Genomic DNA, 25490 nt, shown 5'->3' with positions numbered 1-25490 from the left:
TGTGCAGAGTTCTCCTCTCCCACAGTATGATGTGTGCAGAGTTCTCCTCTCCCCTGGTATGATGTGTGAAGAGTTCTCCTCTCCCCTGGTATGATGTGTGCAGAGTTCTCCTCTCCCCTGGTATGATGTGTGCAGAGTTCTCCTCTCCCCTGGTATGATGTGTGCAGAGTTCTCCTCTCCCCTGGTATGATGTGTGCAGAGTTCTCCTCTCCCCTGGTATGATGTGTGCTCCCTCTACCTGACATGACACACACATGTATACAGCTCTGCAGTGACATCAGCGCCCGTGCACTCCTCTCCCCGCCTCGCTCTCATCACAGGACAGGGAAGAGCCGCACTGGGAGGACTGAGCTGCCTGAGTGCGGGAGGCAGTGTAGGCCGTTGTGGGCAGGCTAGGCCGGGCTGAGTCCGGGGGGCAGATTAGGCCGCTGTGGGCAGACTAGGCCGGGCTGAGCCATGCTTTGGGGTGAGGGCCTTTTGCTGTCTTTCTCGGTTCTCTTCGTGTTGTGTTTGCTTCTCTCCCGTAGTCCTCTCCTCTCCTGTCTCCTGCTCACTGGCCTCTACCTCGTCTTGCTCTTCTCCCGCTTCCCCCCCGTCCCCGAGTCCCGGGCCTCCAATGTCCTCAGACCCGGGGGGAAGGTGTCAGTCATCGCCCACAGAGGAGGAGCCCATGACGGTCCTGAGAACACTTTGGCTGCCATTCGCCTGGTCAGTACCCTGTGACCTCAGCATGCTGCGCTGTGTGTGTCTTGTTCTATGAGGTGATATCATGGGAGATGGATGCTAAAGCTATACTAAGAGCCGATTCACACTCTATGGCCTATTTATGAAGGGGACCTGTCTGTGTCTATGGTCATATAAGCTAAAGTTTATTCAAGGCCTAGTGTAAACTCTGCTATAGTTGTGTACAGCCATTTATTGTATTAGAAGGCTGAGCTTTGCGCCCCATGCACGCTCTGCGCCCTCTTGTGGCTGTGCACATGAAACCTAAGCGCTCCTTTTACAGCCTCTCCTGAACGATTTAAAGTGGAGTTCCACCCAAAAATGTTCTTTGTCCCCTAACACAAAAAACGTGTGAAACTCCGCTTTAACTTGACAGATAGTAACCCATGTTTAAAAAAACGCCCGTAAACGAAACGTGGCTAAAAAAGTTACCGTGTTTCGCTGCATTTAGAAGCGTTTGGCCCTTGAAATGCCTCTAAACTCAGATTCTGAACTCAACTGCCTAGAAAGGACTATAAACGACCCTGTGTACATGTACTGATAAGATAACATAGAGGAGAGTTCAGGGGCAGATGAAAAAAAAAACTCCCAACTGCTCCTAAACATCCGGTTACCAGCAGCAATGTGCATTGGGGCAATTTCCCTTTGTTGGAACCCTATTTATTTCTAATCGGACACAAAGCTGCATGGGCACAGCTGCTGTGTCCTAATATGATGTGGGTGCAGGTCCCTCATATACAGAGGGTCATATTGGGAGACATCAGCTGTGTCCGTGAAGCCACGTGTCCCAACAGAAATGAATGGGATGCCAGCACAAGGATGCATGCAACACCTGTATATCCTCATGCCAGGAAAACAAAGACCTGCAGTAAAGCACCATAGGTGAACAGACTTTTACGCTCCCCACCCATCTAAAGGTTGTTTCAGACAGGCGATCCACCCAACAGACTCCGTTTGCTCAGTGGGGGATTTATCCACTGATCCCCTGCTGATCAGATGGGTGACAAGTGCAGTCTCCGTTCACTGTGCTGAGACGGGCCTGTCAGTGCCCCACTCTCATCTATGGGGAGGCCTGTCTGTTTTCATCCGATTCTCCAGACGGATGGAAAATAGGGTCACCATCTCTCTGATCGGATCGGATAGTGGCGGATGTCACCTCTGACATCCGCTGCTCCATAGAGGTGAATGGAGTGTCCAATCAGGTCCACCTAAAAAACTGACAGGCGGGACCTGATCGGAAAGCCTGTGTGAAAATGGTCAACGGTGAAACTAAGTCCAGATTTCTTACCCTCTGCTTCAGTGGTTCAGTGCCAGCGTCTTCTTCCCGGTTTATTCCAAGTGACAGTCTTCAGTCATCTTGGTTGGCTAAAGTGGCATTGGATGATGTCACACATGCACACAAGTTCAGTCATCCTGGTACCCAGGCACCATGCTAGGATGTACACAGAGCTGCGCATGCAGCTGGCAGTAGAAAAAAGCTTAAAAAATGCACCTGAGCCACACAAACGCATTTAGGCTCGTCAAGTGCTTTGACGTTCATTTCATTGGCCAGAAGATTCATTTTATTGGCCGTTGAAATGAATAAATATTTAAAGCGGAGCTCCACCTTAAAGTGGAGCTTCCGCTCATTGGAACCCTCCCCCCCTCCGGCGCCACAATTGGCACCTTTCAGGGGGAGGGGGGTGCAGGTACCTGTACAGTACAGGTATCTGCACCCACTTCCAGCATAGATATCTGCAGAATCTACGCCCCTTTCCGCAGAATCTACGCCCCTTTCTGCAGGTCCCCCGCTGTCTGCTGGGAAACACACGGTTCCCAGAGACAGCGGGGACCATCCTTATTGCGCAGCGTGACTCGCGCATGCGCAGTAGGGAACCAGGAAATAAAGCCGCAAGGCTCCACTTCCTGATTCCCATACCCAAGATGGCGGCGGCAGCACCCGAGAGACGATCGAGAGATTGGCTTCGGGTGCCAACATCGCGGGCGCTCTGGGCGGGTAAGTGTCCTTATTTTAAAAGTCAGCAGCTGCAGTATTTGTAGCTGCTGGCTTTAAAAAAAAAAAAAAAACTCCCGCTTTAAGCACTAAATGCGCCTATTGCTTAGGCATGTTTTACGCATGTGTTGGCAGTTAACACTAATAATGCCATTGCGTGTTTCTTCTGCAATAAAAAGCCTGCCTGCTCGCATTTTATTTTATTTTTTTAAGTTTATTGAACACCCCCCACCCCTTCTCCATAATTGGACATTTATTTTCCCTGATGATTTTCTTTAAGGACATTTCCTTGCAGTTATTTTTCCTTTGGGCAAGAATGAAGTCCCAGTTACCCATGTCCTCCTGGGATGTGTGACATCAGTATCACCCTGGACTACTCTAGCACATGTGCCCTTGCACATCATCAAGGAGCTGGCTATCTCTTCCTGGTTCTTACAGTGCACACATGTCATTGGGGGCCTGTGAAACCAAGAAGCGACAACAGTACCCTGATGACATAGGTAAAGATGATAGTAGCGTGGTATTCCATGTAGTGGCAGATTGCAGCAGGATAACACAGGATTTGCTGGACATATAAGTATGTATTTTGAGGATGATCCAAGAAACCAAGTAATAGAGGAAAAAAAAGCATTAGGAAGGGGGGAAGTTCCTTTTTGTTGATGAATCAATCATTGTCAGTTAAGGCCTCTTGCACATCAGCGCCTGAGCTCGTGCAATATGAAGTCCAGCTGCTGTGTATAGCCTCCCATAGACATGAATGGCTGTACTTAGGTATAGCATACAGGCATATGCTGTACACGTGGCTGGGACAAGGGATGGGCAGCATAGGCGGCTTCCCTAGGTGCAGCGTGTATTGTAGTTATCGGGGTGCTGCAAGTTCATTCTACTATAAGGCTGACAGGAGTATAGACAGCGGCATCACTACTTCTGTCAGCCCAGCACTGGAAGTGGCAAAAAGAGAAGGAGAGAGCAAGGAGGGGGTGTGGGCTGTGCTCTCTCTCCCCCTCCTCATAAGCTTGCACATAACAAAGAGGGGGGTGCGCAATTTGGCATCTTTGCCCTGGGCACTGGCTGTTCTTGTCCCGACACTGGCTGTACACATCCCCTGGGCTTTCTGGTCAATGGAAATATGTTGGAATTTACTCTGCATGGGCTCAAGGCTCCTGTGCGCAAGAGGCCTTAAATGACAGTGATTCATTTACCCCCATTAAAGATGCCCTTAAGTATGAAGTCCGCACATTTTCAGTAGGCTGGCAACACGTAAAAAAAAAAGTATCCTTCATTTTATTCAAACCAGCACACCACAACGTACAAATGATTCCCATCTGTGTGTTGCAATGCACTAAACAATGCATCTGGAAAGTATTCACTTTTTGTTATGTTACAGCCTTATTCCAAAATGGATTAAATTCATTATTTTCTTTAAAATTCTACAAACAATACCACATTGGAAAAAAACACACCCACCGCTCCAGGTAAGACCAGGAAGCCTAATGATCCAATAGGTGCTCACCTCCGCACACAATAAATTTAGAAGAAATGGCCGCACGCCACTGTAGATCAAAATCCTTTTTATTTGGACGTCCCAAAAACTACAGTAATCAGAATACTGGGTAGACGCGTTTCGCACACTTCACGTGCGCTTAGTCATTAAGGTTAATGACTAAGCGCACGTGAAGTGTGCGAAACGTGTCTACCCAGCATTCTGATTCCTGTATTTTTTGGGACGTCCAAATAAAAAGGATTTTGATCTACAGTGGTGTGCGGCCATTTCTTCTAAATTCAACAATACCCCATAATGACAATGTAAATAAAGTTTGTTTGAAATCTTTGCACATTTATTAAAAATAAAAAACGAGAAAATCACATGCACGTAAGTTTTCACAGTCTTTGCTACAGCCTTTCTTTACCTTTTCAACACAGAGAAACCCTTGAAACAGTTCTCCGATCTCAGGGAACCCCTGATAAAAATTAGAAATCTACAACTCATGATACATTAGGGTGATGGTCATTGGGAAGAATTACCTCCTTACAGATAGTTAGATCAATGGTGTCAGTGGGAACTTATCTGAGAGGCAGAAATTGCCCAATGCTGAAGGAACCCCTAGCAACCTCTGGAGGAACCCTGGTTGAGAATCACTGCTTTGCTATGACACTCAAAATTGAGCTCAGGTGCATCCTGTTTCCAGTGATCATCCTTGAGATGTTTCTAAAACTTGATTAGTATCCACCTGTGTAAATTCAGTTGATTGGACATGATTTGGAAAAAGCACACACCTGTTTATATAAGGTCCCACAGTCAACAATGCATGTTAGAGCACAAACCAAGCCATGAAGTCCAAGGACTTGTCTGTAGACCTCCGAGACAAGATTGTATAGAGACAAAGATCTGGGAAGGGTACAGAACAATTTTCTGCAGCATTGAAGGTCCCAATGAGCACGGTGGCCTCCATCATCCATACATGGAAGAAGTTTGTAACCACCAGGACTCTTTCTAGATCGGGCCAAACTGAGTGATCAGGGGAGAAGGGGCTTAGTCAGGGAGGTGACCAAGAATCGAGCTCCAGCATTACTTTGTGGAGAGAGGAGAACCTTCCAGAAGAACAACCATTTCTGCAGCACTCCATCAATCAGGCTTGTATGGTAGAGTGGCCAGATGGAAGCCACTCCCCAGTAAAAGGCACATGGCAGCTTCCTGGAGTTTGCCAAAAGGCACCTGAAGGATTCTGAGGCCATGAGAAACAAAATTCTCTGGTCTGATGAAACAAAGATTTGAACTCTTTGGCCTGAATAGCAAGCGTCATGTCTGGAGGAAACAAGGCACTGCTCATCACCTGACTAATACCATCCCTATAGTGAAGCATGGTGGTAGCAGCATCATGCTGTGGGGATGTTTTTTAGTGGCAGGAACTGGGAGACTAGTCAGGATTGAGGGAAAGATGAATGCAGCATAGTACAGAGACATCCTTGATGAAAACCCGCTCCAGAGAACTCTTGACCTCAGACTGGAGTGAAGGTTCATATTTCAACAGGACAACAACCCTAAGTACACAGCCAAGATAACAAAGGAGTGACTATGGGACAACTCTGTGAATGTCTTTGGCCTAGCTAGAGCACAGACTTGAACCCGATTGAACATCTCTGGAGAGATCTGAAAATGGCTGTGCACTGATGCTTCCCATGCAACCTAATGGAGCTTGAGAGGTCCTGCAAAGAAGAATGGAAGAAACTGCCAAAAAATAGGTGTGCCAAGCTTGTAGCATCGTACTCAAAAAGAATTGAGGCTATAATTGATGCCAAAGGTGCTTCAGCAAAGTATTGAGCAAATGCTGTGAATACTTATGTACATGTAATTTTTTATGTCTTTTGTTTTTAATAAATTTGCAAAGATGTCAAACAAACTTCTTTCACGTGGTCATTATGGGGTATTGTTTGTAGAATTTTTAGACCCTTTTCAGACTGAGGAGATTTTCAGGCGCTTTAGTGCTTGAAATAGCCTCTAAGCGACTGGAAAGTGGCTATTCATTCCAGTGTGTCTTTTCACAGTGGGGCGGTGCACTTGCGAGACGTTTGGAAAAGTCCTGCAAGCAGCATCTTTGAGGTGGTTTGGGAGCGCTGCATTTAGCGCTCCCAAAATACCCTGCCCATTGGAATGAATGGGCAGCGATTTGAAAGCGCTGCAAAACGGGAGTTTTTTAACCCTTTTCTGGGGTTAAAAGTGTCCCTCTAGCAGCCGCCGCTGGCCCTTTCAGTGTGAAAGCAGTCTTTTACTGAATTTTAAGGATGTAACATAACAAAATGTGTAAAAAGTGAACCTCTTGGAATACTTTTCGGATACACTGTAGCAGAAGTGCATTTTGCAGTGCTGTATGTGTGTGTTTGTTGGATGGTCATTCATTTTGAATGGTTCTATCACTGGATTCACACTATAGTATAATAACAATACTGCATATTTAATATTAAAAATGGATGCAAAATACTGAAATACACAGTATAGTGCAACAAAACAGATGTGTGCAAAAATTGCAGCAATCTTAAAATGCTATAGTGATAAACGATAAGTTCACTTTAACCACTTCAGCCCCGGAAGAATTTACCCCCTTCCTGACCAGAGCACTTTTTGAGATTCGGCACTGCATTGCATTAACTGACAATTGCTCGGTCGTGAGACGTGGCTCCCAAACAAAATTGACATCCTTTTCTTCCCCACAAATAGAGCTTTCTTTTGGTGGTATTTGATCACCTTGCAGTTTTTTATTTTTTGCCCTATAAAAAAAAAAGAGTGACCGTTTTGAAAAAAAAAACGCATTATTTTTTACATTTTGCTATAATATCCCCCACAAATATATAACAAACCTTTTTTTCCCCTCAGTTTAGGCCGATACGTATTCTTCTTCATATTTTTGGTTAAAAAAAAAAAATCGCAATAAGGGTTATTGATTGGTTTGCGCAAAAGTTATAGCGTTTACAAAATAGGGGATAGTTTTATGGCATTTTTATTCAGTTTATTAATACATTTTTTTTTTGTTTTTTACTAGTAATGGCGGCGATCAGCGATATTTATCATGACTGTGACATTATGGCGGACACATCGGACATTTTTGACACATTTTTGGGACCATTGTCATTTATACAGCAATCAGTGCTATACAAATGCAATGATTCCTGTGTGAATGACACTGGCAGTGAAGAGGTTAACCACTAGGGGGCAGTGTAGGGGTTAAGTGTGTCCTGGGGCTTGTTTCTAACTGTGGGGGAGTGTGGCTACATGTGACACTGTCACTAGGCAGAACGGGGAGATGCTTGTTTACATTAGCATCTCCCCACTCTTCCTCCCGATGAGGCGATCGCGGGTATTCCTGCAGTGATTGAGTCTGCGCGACCCGACTCATGGGAACTTGCCGCGGACGCGCGCCCCCGCTGGCCGCCTCTTAAAGGGCAACGTACAGGTACATGATTCTGCCTGTACAAACCCTTCTGCTGACGTATATCGGAGTGAGGTGGTTGGCAAGAGGTTAAAAAATAAAAATAAATGCACATTTTTTGCAGGTAAAAAATTTTGCATTTACTATCATAATTGTTTTTTGGAGAGCCTGGAAAGCATTGCATCAGCGATCAGCAGGTCACTGATACAATGCAGGTCTCCTGCAGGCTGTCAGTGTAAGCTGTCTTGCCCGTACATCATAGAATCAGGCAGTTTTACACTGGCAGGAAGAATCAATGAACTACCACAGTGCTCAACAGCGCCGTGGTAGTTCATTGAGAACTAAATGCCGACAGTCGCAAAGGATGTCGGTACCTGTAGTTGATTCATTCACAGAACTCTGTGAATGAATGACATGGCTGTGTGGGTGGAGCCATGCACGGCCGTGCTCTTTTCAAAAAGGGACAGCTGGTACATGGAACTTCTTCCCGTACTGCTGTCACAGAGGGCTCGGATTGTCTATCGACTGCAGGAGTGGGAATTTGTTACATGTTCCCGAAGGTAAACGTATCCTTTAATTTAGCCTGTAAAACATACAGGAGACCATTTGGTGCAGCACGATTGTGCCCTTTCACCAGGTGGCTGCTTCCATAGGCAGACGTTGACAGCCATTGTTGGCTTTATATAATCTCTATGATCATCAGAGTTCACCACAGGATACAATCCATTTTAGCATGTGGACTGGTGTCTGATGTGTATGGGCAGTGCCTTTGGGTTTTACAATGCAAAAAGCATTTTCTTTTCATACATCAGGGGACACAGCCATAGTAGTTACTATGTGGGTTATAGGCCACCTTCAGGTGATGGACACTGGCACACCCTAAGACAAGAAGTGCACTCCCTATATAACCCATCCCATTACTGGAAGTACCTCAGTTTTTTCGCTAGTGTCAAAGGTTTTGGTCACGAGTAAAGATGTGCTGTGCTGAGCTCCACTGGAGCAATCCTTGCCATGATGACCGAATCTATTCAAAATGTCCTTTTTGGGCCAAATTGAATGGTACCCGGGCCTTGTATCTGAAGAAACAAGGTTTTGCCTGCAAATGCTTCTCTTTTTAGAGAGCTGGACCCTGGGATCCAGTACTTTTTGGTAGTGAGGCCATAAAGTTTTACTGGCAGGGTGCTGTTTCAGGTCCAGGATTGTGGGTTACCTCTAGGTTCCCCTGCTCCTGAAGGTTTAACAGAGAAGGGTGAAGATTGGATCTGTTGGTTTATAAATGTCTCCTTTAAGAAAAATAATGTTGTCATGCCTATGTGTCACCACTGGGGGCTGTATTGAGCACTCAGCGCCTCATGCTGGATTACTTCCTCCTCTCCTCAGGCCAAAGCAGCAGATCCTCCGGTAAGCAAAAGGGGATTTGTCTCCTGCCTGTTGCCCCCCTATGCTGGGGTTCCCCTCCCTCATGGGGTAAAAGAGCCCGGATCCATTTTTTTGTTGGAAAAAAAAAAACGGGAAAACACAGCAGCCGCTTGGCTTTTGGTTCGCTCAACCTTCTTGCTACCTGTAGCGCAGTCTATTGAGGAGCCCACCTCTGGTCCGGGATCACTGGGGATGCTTTTCCTTTCCATTCATGGCTAAAAGATGATGTATTCTGAATGCGAACACCCGGGTAAGGAGTTTTTTCCTCCAAAAAAGTTTTTTACACTTTATCCTATGGAGGAGGAATTCTATATGAAATGAGTTCCAAAAATTGATGCTGCAATCTCCTCGGTAACTAAAAATCTTACTTGTCCGGTAGACAATGCACAAATGTTAAAGGATCCAACAGATAAAAAGTTGGAATTTCTTTTTAAGAACAACATGTCTCTTGCAAGTTCAGCAGTACAGCCGGTTCTTGCTGCAACTGGTGTGTCTCAGTCCATAAAGCACCAGTTTGTAGAGAAACTTAAGATTATTCCTGATCAGCAGGCCCAGCAATGGGCTGGTATATCAAATACACTATGTTTTACGGTGGATGCTATGAAGGATTCTATTATTCAAGCCTCATGACTTATGCTAGGAATAGTGCATACATGCAGAGTCCTATGGTTGGAAGGTTGGTCAGCTGAAGCACCGTGTAAGAAGCTCTTGGCCAGTTTCCCACTTCATGGTGAACGGTTATTTGGAGACAATTTAGATCAATATATCCAAAGGATTTCTAATGGGAAAAGTTCTCTTTTACCAGTAAAAAAGAAGTTTAAGCATTTCTCCTTTTAAGCGTTCATCTTCTCCAGTGCCAAGAGCATCTGCCTCTAGGCAGTCTTGATGGCCTCCACGGTCAAGCTCAAGAGGAAGACCTCAGGGGCAGTCCCAGGGCCAAAAGAGGACTTGGGGCAGAAAGCCTGCAAAACAAAATACTAAAGCCTCCTTATGAAGAGGCGCCCCCACTCGCTCGGGTGGGGGGAAGGCTAATGTTCAAAGATCTGGCAGGAACAATGTCAAGACAGATGGGTGGCTTCCTCAATTTCTCTAGGTTACAAACTAGAGTTCGAGAATCTCCTAATTTTCTAAGATCAAACTTTCCCAGAGATCCAGAGAAGAGGAACTCTCTTTCTAGCTCTGGATCATCTCTTATCCCAGGAGGTGATATCATAGGTTCCCACAGAGGTACAGGGTTCAGGGTTTTATTCAAACCTTTTCACGGTTCCAAAACCGAACGGGGAGGTAAGACCCATTCTAGATCTCAAAGATATGAACCAGCACTTAAATATTCGGTCTTTTCACATGGAGTCAATCCGATCGGTTGTCTCCATTTTGCAAGGGGGGGAATTTTTGGATTTGATCGATATGAAGGATGCATATCTCCACGTGCCTATATTTCCCGCTCATCACAAATGTCTAGGCTTCAAGGTATAAAATCGTCCTTTTCAGTTTGTGGCTCTGCTATTCGGTCTAGCCACCGTACCAGGTGTGTTCACAAAGATTCTGCCACCTCCTTTAGCCAGGTAAAGGGCTCAGGGTATAACTGTCCTAGCCTATCTAGACGATTTGCTTTTAGTAGATCAATCAGTCTCCGGTCTAAACCAAATTTAATCTCAGCTGTAAGCTATCTGTAATTCCTAGGCTGGATTCTCAACCTTGAAAAATCTTCCTTAAAACCTTAAAGGAGATTACAGTACTTGGGGCTTGTCATCGAAACTGTTCAAAAGAAGGTATTCTTACCCCAGGCAAGAGTCAGCTCCATAAAGGAACTGATTCAAAACAAAGAGAAATCCATCCATTAGGCTGTGCATGAAATTGTTAGGAAAGATGGTGGCCTCTTTAGAGGCCTTTCCTTATGCGCAGTTTCATTCAAGACAGCTACAAAACACCATTTTGTTTGCCTGGACCGAGAAGGTCCAGGCTTTGGACTTTCCAATGCACTTATTCCCAGAGGTGCTTCAGAGCATCAATTGGTGGTTGATTTCCAGCAACCTCCAAAAGGGGAAATCCTTTCTACCAGTATCCTGGAAAGTGGTAACAACAAATGCCAGCCTTCTAGGCTGGGGTGCACTCCTGGAAGAGGCTTCTGTCCAGGGGAAGTGGTCCAAGTCAGAAAGGACCTTGTCTATCAACATTCTAGAAATTCAGGCAATACGTCTGGCCCTAGAGTCCTGGACGCACAGACTATGGAATTGTCCTGTCAGGATTCAATCCGACAATGCCACAGCTGTGGCCTACATCAATAACCAGGGGGGCACGAGAAGTCGCACAGCCCAAAAAGAGGTGAATCATATTCTAGCTTGGGCAGAAAGCAACATTCCTTGCCTATCAGTGATTTTGATTCCAGGGATAGAAAAAACGCTACTGAAGGGGATAACCCACGGTCCTTTAGAATATGGCCGCTCAGATTCGTAAATAAATGTTTTGTGTTGCCAGATGGTCCTAAAAGAGGACAGGCAGCATCAAAATATACTATTTCTAAATGGATTTGTCAAGTGATTGTTCAAACTTATTTTTTAAAGAAGAAAATTCCTCCTTTTCATGTTAAAGCACACTCCACCAGGGCTTTTGGTGCCTCTTGGGCGGTGCATCACCAGGCCTCTATGCCTCAGATCTGCAAGGCCGCAGAGTCCATACATTTACCAGATTCTATCAAATCAATGTAAAAGGTCATGAGGATATTGCCTTTGGGCGTAGTGTATTGCAGGCTGCAGTATAAGTCCTCTAGCCTCTTAATGCCCTACCTTTTTTTGTTGCGTCTCCCTCCCTTCAGTTGCCATTGCTATGGGACATCCCACATAGTAACTACTATGGCTCTGTGTCCCCTGATGTATGAAAAAACAGGATTTTTAAAACCGCTTACCTGTAAAATCCTTTTCTCTGAAGTACAGCAGGGGACACAGAGGTCCCTCCCTTCTTTGGTATACACGTATACCAAACATATAGTAGTGGGAGGGGTTATATAGGGAGTGCACTTCTTGTCTTAGGGCGTGCCAGTGTCCATCACCTGAAGGTAGCCTATGAACCACATAGTAACTACTATGGCTCTGTGTCCCCTGATGTACTTCAAAGAAAGGGATTTTAAAGGTAAGCTTTTTAAAAACCCTGTTTTTGTTTTATTTTGCTTTATGTGAAATGTCACAAATTGCATTTCATTCGAGACCAATGGTGACTTTAGGTGAGCTGCACAGTGCATTGTGGAAAATGCAATCCACCTCAAAGCAGCATTTTGATGTGAACATGCAGACTAGCAAGGGTCACTGCACATTGTGTGAATGAGCCCTTACACCCTGTGAAAACAAGCTGCATACATTCTTTCATACTTTATGTTCTTTGATTCAGATCTGACTGTATTTGTCTCTAGGTTTTATTGCTCTGTGTGTTATTGCTGAGGAGATTTTTCCTTACTTCCTGACTTGACCACTGTCACGCAAGCCATTTTCAAGCAATATGTTAAACTTGGGCCATTGGTTCTTTCAGGCTGCAAAGAATGGTGCAACTGGGGTAGAGCTGGACCTGGAGTTCACTAAAGATGGATTTCCTATTCTCATGCATGATGACACTGTGGACAGAACAACAGATGGTACTGGCAGGCTAAGGGACCTCACATTTGCAGAGATAAGAAAGCTCAATCCTGCTGCTAAACACAGGTTACGGTGAGTGTGCAAACCACTTCGATATCAGAACGTGTCGGACACATTTGTACATAAACTGATTTTGGTTTTGAAACAAACACACACTGATATGATCCAACAGACTGACCACCATCTCATGTCATGATATTTTTACAAAGTGGTTGTAAACCTATGACATGAAATATGAACAAAGCGTATCCCTCTATAGTGTGTACTTATCTCAATCTAAAGCACTAAGTGTAATATCTCTCTGCTGCCTAGTTCCTCTGCTCTCAGCATAAATCACTTCTGACAAGTTCTTCTGACACCAAGAGGTAAAAAGGTGACAGGACAGGGAGCTCCAGCACACATCTGTAATTGACAGACTCAGCTCTGTTGCTGTGTGAAGGGGGTTGTGTCCCTTCCCTCCAATCGGCTCTCGGCAATCCTTACTGAGCTCTAAAGAGTGTAACTTTTAGATTCCCATCCCCTGATTTCTGAAAGCTGTAAAAAAATCAGCTTTTTGATTGGATCTTCAGGACAGATGGTTACAGATAAACAAGTACAACTTATGTAGGAAGATTTGTTTAATCTCTGTATATCAAATGAGGCCAGTATCATGGTCAGGCTTGGAGACCAGTAGCTATAGCACCCATGAGGCAACCACCGACCAGGATAAGTACAGAAGTAAGTCACTCTGGCGAATGACACAGACTCGCCTGAGGTGCGGAGTCTAAGTACTAACTGGTGTTCACCAGAGCTCCTGATGGTGAAGGCAAACCTGACATGAGAGAAAATATCAATTGCGTTTGCAGGCTTTCTTCTGAAAATGCTATTATGTGCTCCACTGGCTTCATTAAATCACTGATTCAGGGCAAATATGCTGATGAGGAAAGTCCAAGAAAGCTTAGATGTCCTTATCTGTATGCTTGTTTGCAGTCAGTGACTCAGAGTATAAATGCCTGAAGGATTGCATGATAGAAAGGCAATTTGCATTTCCAGGAGTAAAATAAACCACATAGACATGATAATTGCAACAGGATTGGTGATCCAAGTACATACCCACAGCGAGACATTATTTACATCAGAACTTTGTGGGGTGTCAACATGGGGGGGGGGCTTAGGTTATCACAGAGTGCTGATGATTTGTCACTTTATGGTGCCGGTTACCTACTAGAAACCTTTTATTTTTTTTGTTTACCGGTAAGTTTACTTTGAGCTTCTAGGACAGTGCCTCTTCTGCATTTATTTAGAGTCCTCAGCAGCAGAAACAAACCAGTATTGCTGGTCTATAATTAAAAGAGAAGTATGCGCTAGGCTATTTTTTTTCAATGATAAACCTAGGTGCAGCATTGATCCGATGCTACATCTTTCCCCGGCCATCAACGGGTGAGAACTGAGCAGTCAAACATTGCTGATCACTCAGTTCTCTCCACCGCTCTCAGCAGAGAACCATGATTGTCAGTCACCGCTGTTGGCTGTGCTTTTATAGATTAGAGCAGCATTATTTTTAAGTTACCTCTATCACCATTTGCTAAATTGCAGCCAACACCATAAACCAGTGACACAGTGATTCAGAACGGTCCAGAGGTCTGTAGTGAAAATAAACAAATAGGAAATAAGGATCTTGTCTGACTGATTCAGTTGAACAATGTCCTTTCTTAACCTTATTAACATGGAGGAACCCTTTTGGGAATCCCCTGCTAATAATTACAATATCTACAGCTTGAGGTACATTAGGGTAATGGCCAGAGGGGTGCTGTGTACATTTGTGGTCATTTGAAAGAATTCCCTTACAGATAGCAATATGGAAGCCTCCATGTTTCTCTCGTGCCTGGCTTACTTTAAAGGCTAAGTTCACCTTAAAAAAATAAAAGAATACACATTTTTTGCAGGTTAAAAAAAAGTGCATTTATTACCTTTTTCTTGGGAGCCTGCATTGCCCCTGCGACGCAGCACCTGAGCTTTCCAAGCGGGGGAAATGCACCTGAATTAATATTGCATGGATTCAGATGCCTGTGTGCAAGAGACCATAGCTGATCGGTTTGTTTTAACCAACTGGGACCCCCTGTCTTCATGGTCACTTTATTAGAAAAGATGTGCCAGGGGTGAAATAAACCTTTACATTTTTTATTAAGAGGACCAAGTTTTTTTAATTCAAATTAAACAAAGGTTTGCATTATTTATGATAAGAAGTAGCATTGCTTTGATATTAAAACTCTCATTATTGATGTAACGTTTTATATCATTTCTGTCTCTCATTACAGGCACCTATATAATAATGAAAATGTTCCTACACTGGAGGAGGCAGTTAAAGAATGTATACATCACAATCTGGTGATTTACTTTGATGTCAAAAGCCATGCCACTCAGGTAATGACAGCATGACACAACAGGTAGACAGTAGAGGTGGGTCTGGGTCAGTGTTTGGTTTTCCTTATATTGAGTATCAACGATTATGCAGTGACACAAATGTTGTGCCACACAGAACATAGATGTGTTCATATGCATTGGAAGTGCCTAAAGAAAGACTGTTTGCTGTAACAACCAGTCAAACTGCAGCTGTAATTGTTATGTTTTAGAAAAGAAAAAGAAAAGCTTCTTTCATAAAAAAACACATACAGGCACAAACAATTCTCATACGTTACATAAATCCAAACGTTGCGTAACCAAAAAAGCTAGAACCTGCTATTCATATTTTATACTGTTTAACAAACAAAATTGTTAGTCATCCAAAATATATAATTTTATTTAAAGTCCTCAAAATACTATGTAAAATAATATATCACAAATATACAGTATACCCAACATAGTAATTTATAGGTATATATACACTGTAGTGACCAAAGAATTACATGTACAAATATAGTACCATGTACGCAAGACTATACCACCAACAAAGTGCAGTTAGGGAGAGAAGAGTAGGCTTTGTTCAAAAGGGTTTCGGTTTGTAGAAGAGCAGCGTGTATAGTAAGCTTTTAGAAAACATTTGCAAAGGCTTAAAGCAAGCTTCAAGATGAATTGTTGAAGATTTTAAGGAAACATTCAGCTCCTCTTTGAGAATATTAAACACAAATCTAATACCTTCTACGTATGTGCTTCAGTGCAATTGCAGCTGCAAGCCTGTTTAAAAATTCATCTGCCACCTCTGGTCTGTACAGTGGTGGCTGATAAAGTTTTAGGATGAGGGGGCACCATAAGCCACATCCCTTATAGAATCCACACACTCCATCCCCTGTATTCCACTTTCTTCCATCCATAGTGTCAGGAGTATACAGCTCAGCATCACAGGACAGGGTATGCAGGTATACATCATCTGTCCTGTATACAGCTAGCTAGGTGATGACTGACAACTTGTGGGGCCCCCTGTGTCCTTGCTCACACTCAAGTCACACCCACACAAAGAGAAATAACTGGAACCAATCTTTTGTGGCTCTCACTGCAGCAGCTAGAGCAGGAGATGTCGGTTTTCAGCTGCTGCAGTGAGAGCCACAAAAGATTTGTTCCAGTTTCTTCCCCACCTGCTGCACTGGTCACCTGCTCTAGTCACACGCCATCCCCCTGTTGGGAGGGGGGGGGGGACTGCAAGGGTCCCCCATGCACCTGGGCCCAAAAAGAAAGGAAAGAATTAATGTGTCAAGCTTTAGCGCTCCATGGCAATAAATGGGTGTGGCCAGATTGCAATAACCAATCAATATACGCTTATTGCGATATTTTTTTTTTTACCAAAAACATGTAGCAGAATACATATTGGCCTAAATTTATGAAATTAGATTTCTTTCATTTTTTTTATTGGATGTTTTATAGGAGAAAGTAAAAAATATTGTTTTTGTTTTCAAAATTGTCAGTCTTTTTTTATTTGTAGCACAAAAAAATAAAACCACAGAGGTGATAAAATACCACCAAAAGAAAGCTCTATTTGTGAGGGGGAAAAAAAGGATGTAAATTTTATTTGGGTGCAGCTTCGCACGACCACGCAATGAATTGTCAGTCAAATCGACACAGTGCAGTATCAGAAAAAATGGCCTGGTCCTTCAGGGGGTAAATCTTCCAAAGCTGAAGTGGTAAACAGGGACCTGGACAATTCTATACACAGTAGTGGGTGAAGGAGAGGGACTGGTGTCCAGGCCAGGGACTGTCACTCTATCTATCAGGATCTCTCTGTATTGTAACATGGGGGAGGGGTCTCTCAGCATGCAGCCAGTGTTCTCCCATGTATCAGTGTAGAACACACACAGGCAGTAGACATGTACAAACACACATTGCCAGGTGAACAACCCCCCTAAGGACTTGTTCATGGTCGCCTCACCTCCCCTCACAGCCAGGTATAATTCTTCCAGCATGCAGCCATGCATTCCAAGCAGGCAGGTTAGGGATGTGGATAAAGTAGAAAGCTGCACACTGTACAAACATTGCTGGCTTCACAGGCTCATCTATCCATCACACATCTCTTTAGACACAGTGCACTTTTTCCTCGATCCCTCACTTTCACAATCTTATCTGTCCTCTATGTCCTCTATGTAGAGGGCAGCGGCTTGCCATTTCCCCCCCTTCCAAACACACACTCACTGTGTGATCGGAACAAGGACATCCATCGCTGCTGTGCACTGTCTGAGTGCAGACTGGAGAATAACTGAGAGGCGAGCAGGGAAGTGTGTGCAGAGTAGAGGGGCAGATCAGGAGAGAGAGACTGAGCCCCAATGTTTCATCAGATTTGGCGACCCCTCAGAATTTGTAATGGAAGTGAGGTTCCGTCGCCGCCATCTTTCTACACCCCACACTCCTTCACAGTAAGGATACACTGAGGGGGCAAGCGGACATCTTGTTACACCCACTGAAGTTTTGCATTTCTCGCTTTATTTTAACAGTAAACAGAGCTTATATGGTGCAATACATTATTTAAAAATCTGTCCAACTGTTTACATGTGAAATTATAAGATCAGAGGTGTCTTGTCAGATTAGCAAACCTGTGAGATCAGCAGGTTTGCCTCTGCTTTTAAAATTGAACATCTAAGCAGTCAGATTTCTAAATACTGTATTGCACCATATAAGCTCTGTTTACTGTTAAAATGAAGTGTGAAATGCAAAGCTCCAGTGGGTGTAACAAGATGTCCACTTGCCCTCTTCTCAGTGTATCATTACTGTGGAGGAGTGCAGGACGTAGCAAGATGGCAGCGACATAATGTCACTTCTGTTACAAATTCAGACAGGTCGCGTAATCTGACAAAACACCGGCACGCTTAAATCGGCCTTACCTTGCCTGTAATCACGCAGCTCAGCTCAGGTCTTCCTAATCCACCACTCATTGGAAACTTGCAGTCAGTTGGACAGTCCACAGCACAGTGAGTCGGGAAAACAGAAGCGGTGCTGCAAAAAGCACTGCTCACAGTCCGGTCCCTGCCAATTTAAGCATAGGAAAGGAGGCCAGATGCAAATGAGTATAGAGTGGGAGTGTTTGCAGGTGCATCGATTGTACCCTGAACACTACCTAAACATGGGCAAATCAGCTGATTGAAAGCTGGGTAGCTTCCCATAGACTGCTGTGTGTCCAAACAATCTTAAAGTGACCTTTTTTTTATTTTTTTTCCTGAATAGCTTAGGCGGCAGCGGTGTCCGTCTCCCCTGGGTCTGTACTGGCAAAGTAAAGTGGTGTGTTAGGATCAGGGGTCAAGCTCAAAGACCAGTTGCTATAGCAGTAGCAGAGCTACCACTGACTGGCAGGAAAGGTACACAGGCAGTCACCCTGGTTAATGATGTGGGCTCAGCTGAGGTGCGGAGTCAAAGTACTAACCTGTGTTCACCAGAGCTCCTGATGGTGGAGATAAATTTTGCTGCTTGTTAGTACCAGGTCATGGTCCTCATGGTCACCCCACCAGGAGGTTAGCAAACCAGGGTCCAGTAGCAGATAAGCAGGTAAGGATCAAACAGAAGTGTAGTCAGTAAACAAGCCAAGAGGTCAGTAACAAGTAGTTGCAGATTGGAATCAAGCAGAAGCATAGTTGAGGAACAAGCCAAAGGTCGATAACGAGTGTTAGCAAAATATGGACGGCGGCAGGGAAGACAGGAGCGAGAAACTGACTGAAGAGAGCACAATAATCTGGCAAAAAGGAAGTGCAGAGACATGACTTAAATCAAGAAATTCATGGGAGGAGCAAAGAGTTCAGGGTTCAAGACAAACAAGGTTCATGACAGGATCATTCAAGGAATTGTCCAGGGAACTGACTATCATTCCAGGTGGCTCAGAAAGAAGAGACATTGCCTGACACAGCAGAGGCTCTGGGTTCAAATCCAGGCCCTGACAGGGTGGCTGTAATACCTCGGTTGTGGCAGCAAGTAGGTGGGTACCCTATTGGATGTTTAAAGCAATTACCCAATGACCCTTTGCTGTGTCTATCTTACCAACGGTCATGTGATTGACTGAAAAGACAATGATCATAAAAAATTTATTTTGTAAACCAGGACTGAGATTGTACCCTGGGTAATTAGTACCTCCAGTTACATACAATTACATAGTAGGCGAGGTTGAAAAAAAGACACAAGTATAATTAAAATATGAGAAATCTATCTTAAGACACTTAGTAAATGCTGCAAAAGTGTTTATCCCCCTTAGGTGGAAAAATATGTTACCACCTACTATGGGATGCTGGCTGCATAAGGTGGAAGATATTAATAAGATGGAAGGTCTTATACATTCGGCACAAAACAAACAAGAAATATACTCTGGGTGAAGACAGTGGAAAACGTTTATCCTCTCTGAAGAAGGTTTGACTTTGCTAATTTCATGATTGTCGGGTATAGACAATATTGTTAGCTGATAAACTAGTTTTCCATTGCTCATTAGGGCCACTCTTTCCCTCTTTTTTCCTCAGTTTAGGCCGATACCTATTCTACATATTTTTGGTAAAAAAAAAATCGCAATAAGTGTTTGATTGGTTTGCTTAAAAGTTATAGCGTCTACAAAATATTGGATAGTTTTTATGGCATTTTTATTAATATATTTTTTTTTTTACTAGTAAAGGTGACGATCTGCGATTTATATCGTGACTGCGACATTATGGCGGACAGATCGGATACTTTTGACGCTATTAAAAATGCACTGATTACTGTGTAAATGTGACAGGCAGTGAAGGGGTGAACTACTAGGGGACGCTGCAGGGGTTAAGTGTGTCCTAGGGAGTGATTCTAACTGTGGGGGGGAGGGATGGACTACATGTGACACAGGGAGCTGTGATCAGTGTGGGTGTGTCTAGGAAGAATGGGGAAATGCTTGTTTACATCAGCCTTTCCCCGTTCTTCCTCTCCGTGAGACAGTCGCGGGTATCTCCGCATTATCTGTACAAATTCAATGGTACAACTGAATACACACAAAATATTATAAATGATGAAGGTAGATAATAAATCAATAAACAATGCAAATTCTGTCAAGTGACCATATTTGTAAACTGTAGTATGTAATAACCAAAACAAACCACTAGGGGCCACCACCATCCTATTATGTTAAAACCTGGAAGAGCACGAACGTTGTGTAAACTAAAATAGCAATTTGTAACTGAAGTGTTCATAGTAACTAAACTATATTTCCAACCATACCTGCCCCCCCAGAAAAAAAAAGATATTTTAAAGGAAACTATCACAAAAAAAAAAAAAGAAAGAAACTGATGGGCATGCATCTTCTTTAACCGATTCAGCCCTGGAAGATTTTAACCCCTTCCTGATCAGAGCACCTTTTGCGATTTGGCACTGTGTCGCTTTAACTGACAATTGCAACGTTGCACCCAAACAAAATTGACATGCTTTTTTTTCCCACAAATAGAGCTTTCTTTTGGTGGTATTTGATCACCTCTGCGTTTTTTTACATTTTTGCTATAATATATAGCTCCCAAAATTATATAAAAACTAATTTTTTCCCCAGTTTTAGCAGATATGTATTCTTCTACATATTTTTGGTAAAAAAACAACAAAAACAAAAAAAAAAACAACGCAATAAGCTTATATTGATTCGCTTGAGAAAAAGTTATAATGTCTACAAAATAGGGGATAGTTTTATGGCATTTTTATTATTCTTTTTCTTTTTATTAGTAATGGCGGCGATCTGCGATTTTTATCAGGACTGCAACATTATGGCGGACACTTTTGACACTATTTTGTGACCATTGTCATTTATACAGCGATCAGTGCTATAAAAATGCACTGATTACTGTGTAAATGACACTGGCAGGGAAGGGGTTAAGTGTGTCCTAGGGATTGATTTTAACTGTGGGGGGATGGGCTTCAACTTGCACGACAGCGATCATGGCTCCCTATGACATGGAGTAGTGATCTCTGTCATGTCACAAGGCAGAACGGGGGAAATGCTGTGTTTACGCAATTCCCCATTCTGCGGCTCCGTGACACGATCATTGGGAGACCAGCGGACATCGAGGCTGCGGGTCACGCGGGCACGGCCATGCTGTACATGGTGGGCACATGCGCCCACCTGGTAGCCCCGCCATTTAAAGGGGGCGTACAGGTACGCCCATTTGCCCACCGCTGCCATATGGGCCAACGTATATCAGCGTGCAGCAGTCGGCAAGTGGATAAAGTGGTTGTAAACCCTTTACTACCACTTTAACCTACAGGTAAGCCTATAATAAGGCTAAACTGTAGGTACCTTGAATATCTCCTAAACTTGCACCGTTTAGGAGATGTTCACTGTACCCACATGTGCCGCCATCATCAGAACATGCACACCGAAGAAACAGCTCGCTTGTGCCATTTGCTCAGTAGCTGTGCCGTGACTGGTGGCACCCGCGCACATTTGAGGGAGTGATGTCATCGTGGCTCTCCCTCACATGCGCGTGTGTGCCACCAGCGCCAGAGCCCCCAAACCCGGAAAGAACTGAGATGTGTCGCTGTTCACATCGGTGTACAGGCACCACTGCAACAGCTTTGTTCTAAAGGTAAGTATTTCATAATGAGCTAGTATGTGATGCATTCTAGCTCATTATGTCTTGCAGGTTGTTTTTATTTTTTTTTATGAGAGTTTAAGAGTTTACAACCACTTTAACCACTTCCCGACCAGCGCACGACGATGTACGTCGACAGAATGGCACGGGCAGGCATATTGGCGTACAGGTACGTCCAATATTCAATGCCGCCCTGCCATTGGGAGCGCGCCAGCAGCGGCGCGCTCCCGCGCTGGTCGGGACCCTCGTGAGTCCGGTCGCGGGACCCGCGGACTCGATCGCTGCGGGCATCCCCGCGATCGTCTCACGGAGCGGCCGAATGGAGGAAATGCTGTGTAAACAACATTTCTCCATTCTGCCTAGCAACTAGTGACGCTGATCTCTGCTCCATGTGATTGGAGCAGAGATCAGTGTTCACTAAATGAAAGCCCAACCCCCCCACAGTTAGTAACACACCCCTAGGAACACTTAACCCCTACACTGCCACCCACTGGTTAACCCTTTCACTGCCAGTGTCATTTACACAGGAATCACTGCATTTATATAGCAGTGATTACTGCATAAATGACAATGGTCCCAAAAATGTCCGATGGGTCCCCCACAATGTCGCAGTCACAATAAAAATCGCTGATCGCCACCATTACTAGTAAAAAAAAATAATAAAAAATTATTAATAAAAATGCTATAAAACTATCCCTATTTTGTAAACGCTATAACTTTTGCGCAAACCAATCAATAATCGCTTATTGCGATTTTTTTTACCAAAAATATGTAGAAGAATACGTATCGGCCTAAACTGAGGGAAAAAAATGTTTTTTTATATATTTTTGGATATTTATTATAACAAAAAGTAGAAAATAATGCGTTTTTTTCAAAATTGTCGCTCTATCTTTGGTTATAGCGCAAAAAATAAAAACCGCAGGGGTGATCAAATACCACCAAAAGAAAGCTCTATTTGTGGGAAAAAAAGGACGTCAATTTTGTTTGGGAGCCACGTCGCACGACCGCGCAATTGTCAGTTAAAGAGACGCAGTGCCGAATTGCAAAAAGGGGTCTGGTCTTTGACCAGCAAAATGGTCCGGTCTGCAAGTGGTTAAAGTGGATGTAAACCCGATTCATGAAATTTGAGCTGAGCACATATATCTGCAGTGTTTTCTTATCTCTCTTCAAAGCACACTGCCCTGTAGCAGCTTTCTCCTGCTCAGTTCTTCTGTTCTCAGAGACTGGAGCCTGAAGTTTGTGTCGGGGAGGCTGCTATAAATAGATTAGCACAAAGCTGAACTATTCAGAGGCAAGCTCTGCATGTGTGGGGAGGGGGGTGTGTGCCTTTCCTCCAATCAGCTGTCTCAGTCTCTCATAGTGTATGGCAAGAATCCACACCCACATATGTATCAGGAAGAGAAAAATCTTACAGGACGTGCACTTTCTAAACCATATAAAAAGCTGAAGACCGCAGATATACATGTAAAACGTATGTAGGGAGATTTGTTTCATCTCTGTGTATCATCTGAGACTCTTCATTTCACTGGGTATATGTGAGGGTTTACATCCACTTTAACCCTTTCAGTGCCAAGTCCGTACGCTGTATGGATCTACAGAAGTGCCCGCAGGTGGCCAAATCAGTACGGCGTATGGACCTCCTTTCTCCCTCTCCTATAAGCTTATGGCCTCTTCAATGACCATAAGCTTATATCAGAATTGTTCAGCAGACTCTGCTGAACAATTCTTTAACTCTGATCAGCGCATTACAGCCAGCTTATCAGAGTTATTAACCCCCAATTTGACCGCCCCCCACACCCATGCCACCGCTTCCCTGTCCCCTGCCTCTCCACCCCCACCTCACCCCTCCCTCTAAAACTGCCACCCCACACTCTACTCTGCTATCCCCTTCATTCCCAGCACTAATTACCCCCGTCCACCCGATCGGACCCCCACCCTGCAAACCCACTCCCTGCAGCCACCATCAGTAGCCGGCATCCTTCCTCTTCCGCCGGCTTCAGGTGCTGCATGTGGCTTGGGGGGATCCAGATGTGTCCCCCCCACAGTCAGGTCCCGACTCTAACTTCCCCCGCACCCCTGATCCATGGATGCCACGAGCAGCATCTCTCCTTCCCCTTCTGCCACCTGCAGCTTCTCCCTGCACTGATCTCCAAATCTGTGAGGCTTAGGGGAGCACGGTGGGGAAAGTGGTGTGGGAGGGGGTGAAGTTGGGGCTTGGGGGGCTTAGTAAACGTGTTAGTAAGCTACCCCCTGTAGAAGAGAGGACGCATACAGTGATCACTACTGAACTCTGCTATACGCCCACTGACACTGACAGCTGATATATTGTAACCACGAGTGTCCCCTCCACGGATACCTCAGCTTCTCCTCCCAGCCAACCTGATCCGTCCTGATTGGCTAGGAGGAGAAGCCGGAAGATGATAGCAAATATTAATTCGCTATTGTCACAAGTGGGTGGTTTCGGGGTGCAATGTTCTGCGACCTGAGTCCAACCTTTTTCAAGCCAATTAGAGCATCAGGCTCTAATTATGTGGCTGGGAAGCAGCGCCCTAATGGACCAGCAGCTCCTGGTAAGACCCATTTCACATGGAGTGGACTCTGTCAAGCAGATCTGTCTGCTGAGCAGGCAGTTGACAGGTCCATGTTCGCTCCGCTAATACAGAGCGGACACAGCTCGCTATTCTCTATGGAACGGTTGAATGGAAACAGATTGCCTGTCCATTTCCGCCATCCGATCTGCTAGATGGGTGGGGAATGGAATCACCATCCGTCTGTTTTTAGCAGACTGGATCGGATGCAGGCAGGTGTAAACGGACACTTGTCCATTTACATCACTCTCTCCATAGAGAACAATGGGTGGGGCCTGCCTGAAAAACAGACAGGCAAACCTAATCGGTGTACTTGTGTGAAAGTGGCCTTGTTCACACAGGGCATACACAGCTTACCTTTACAGGGATGAACAGGTGTTCCGTGCATCTCTGTGCAAGCAGTCCAATTGATGTAATTTGGGATGTAGCACCTGCACGAACAGAGCCGTTGCTCCCAATTTTATATCTATGTAGGCCCGCATGAGTGTCCCTGAGCTCACACTGTCTGCATTCAGGGTCAGGTACCCACATGGATGTCAGATTTGGAACAGCAGCTATGCCTGTGCAGCCGTTGCCTCCCCATTGACATAAATGGGACTACCTATACTGGGATGCACGGAACACCTGTGCATTCCTTTGTGGCATGGCCCTCCATGAGCGTACACTTTAGTATGCCACATGTGAACGATGCTTTAGTACTAATTTAGCAGGAATTTTTTAACCACTTAAGCCCCGGACCATTTTGCAGCTAAAGGACCAACCCCTTTTTTTCGGTACTGCATCATTTTAACTGACAATTGCGCGGGCGTGCGACCTGGCTCCCAAACAAAATTGGTGTCCTTTTCTTCCCACAAATAGAGCTTTCTTTTCGTGGTATTCGATCACCTCTGCGTTTTTTATTTTTTGCGCTATAAACAAAAATAGAGCGACAATTTTGAAAAAAATGCAATTTTTTTTACTTTTTGCTATAATAAATATCCCCCAAAAATATATAAAAAAAAATGTTTTCCTCAGTTTAGGCCGATACGTATTCGTCTACATATTTTTGTTAAAAAAAAATCGCAATAAGCCTTTATTGATTGGTTTACGCAAAAGTTATAGCGTCTACAAAATAGGGGATAGTTTTATGGAATTTTTATTAATAATATTTTTTTACTAGTAATGGCGGCGATCAGCGATTTTATTTTTTTTTAATTTATTGTGACTGTGACATTATGGCGGACACGTCGGACAATTTTGAC

At 44.3% G+C, this 25490-nt stretch overlaps 1 protein-coding gene across 1 annotated transcript in view; it reads left to right on the top strand.

Moving 5' to 3' along the window:
• Positions 1 to 277: 277 nt before the first annotated feature.
• The window catches only part of GDE1 (glycerophosphodiester phosphodiesterase 1), a 66027-nt gene continuing 40814 nt past the window's right edge, over positions 278 to 25490 (top strand). The window contains exons 1-3 of the mRNA XM_077448953.1: positions 278 to 708; positions 12583 to 12758; positions 14984 to 15089. Coding sequence (XP_077305079.1) covers positions 457 to 708; positions 12583 to 12758; positions 14984 to 15089 — 534 coding nt within the window. The 5' untranslated portion in view covers positions 278 to 456. The remainder of the gene's footprint in view (positions 709 to 12582; positions 12759 to 14983; positions 15090 to 25490) is intronic.

This window comes from Lithobates pipiens, unplaced genomic scaffold (genome assembly GCF_037356315.1).
Source record: "Lithobates pipiens isolate NorthernLeopardFrog02 unplaced genomic scaffold, aLitPip1_a1.2 Scaffold_22, whole genome shotgun sequence".
Classification (NCBI taxonomy): Eukaryota; Metazoa; Chordata; class Amphibia; order Anura; family Ranidae; genus Lithobates; species Lithobates pipiens.
This window is presented reverse-complemented; position numbering and strand designations above follow the sequence as displayed.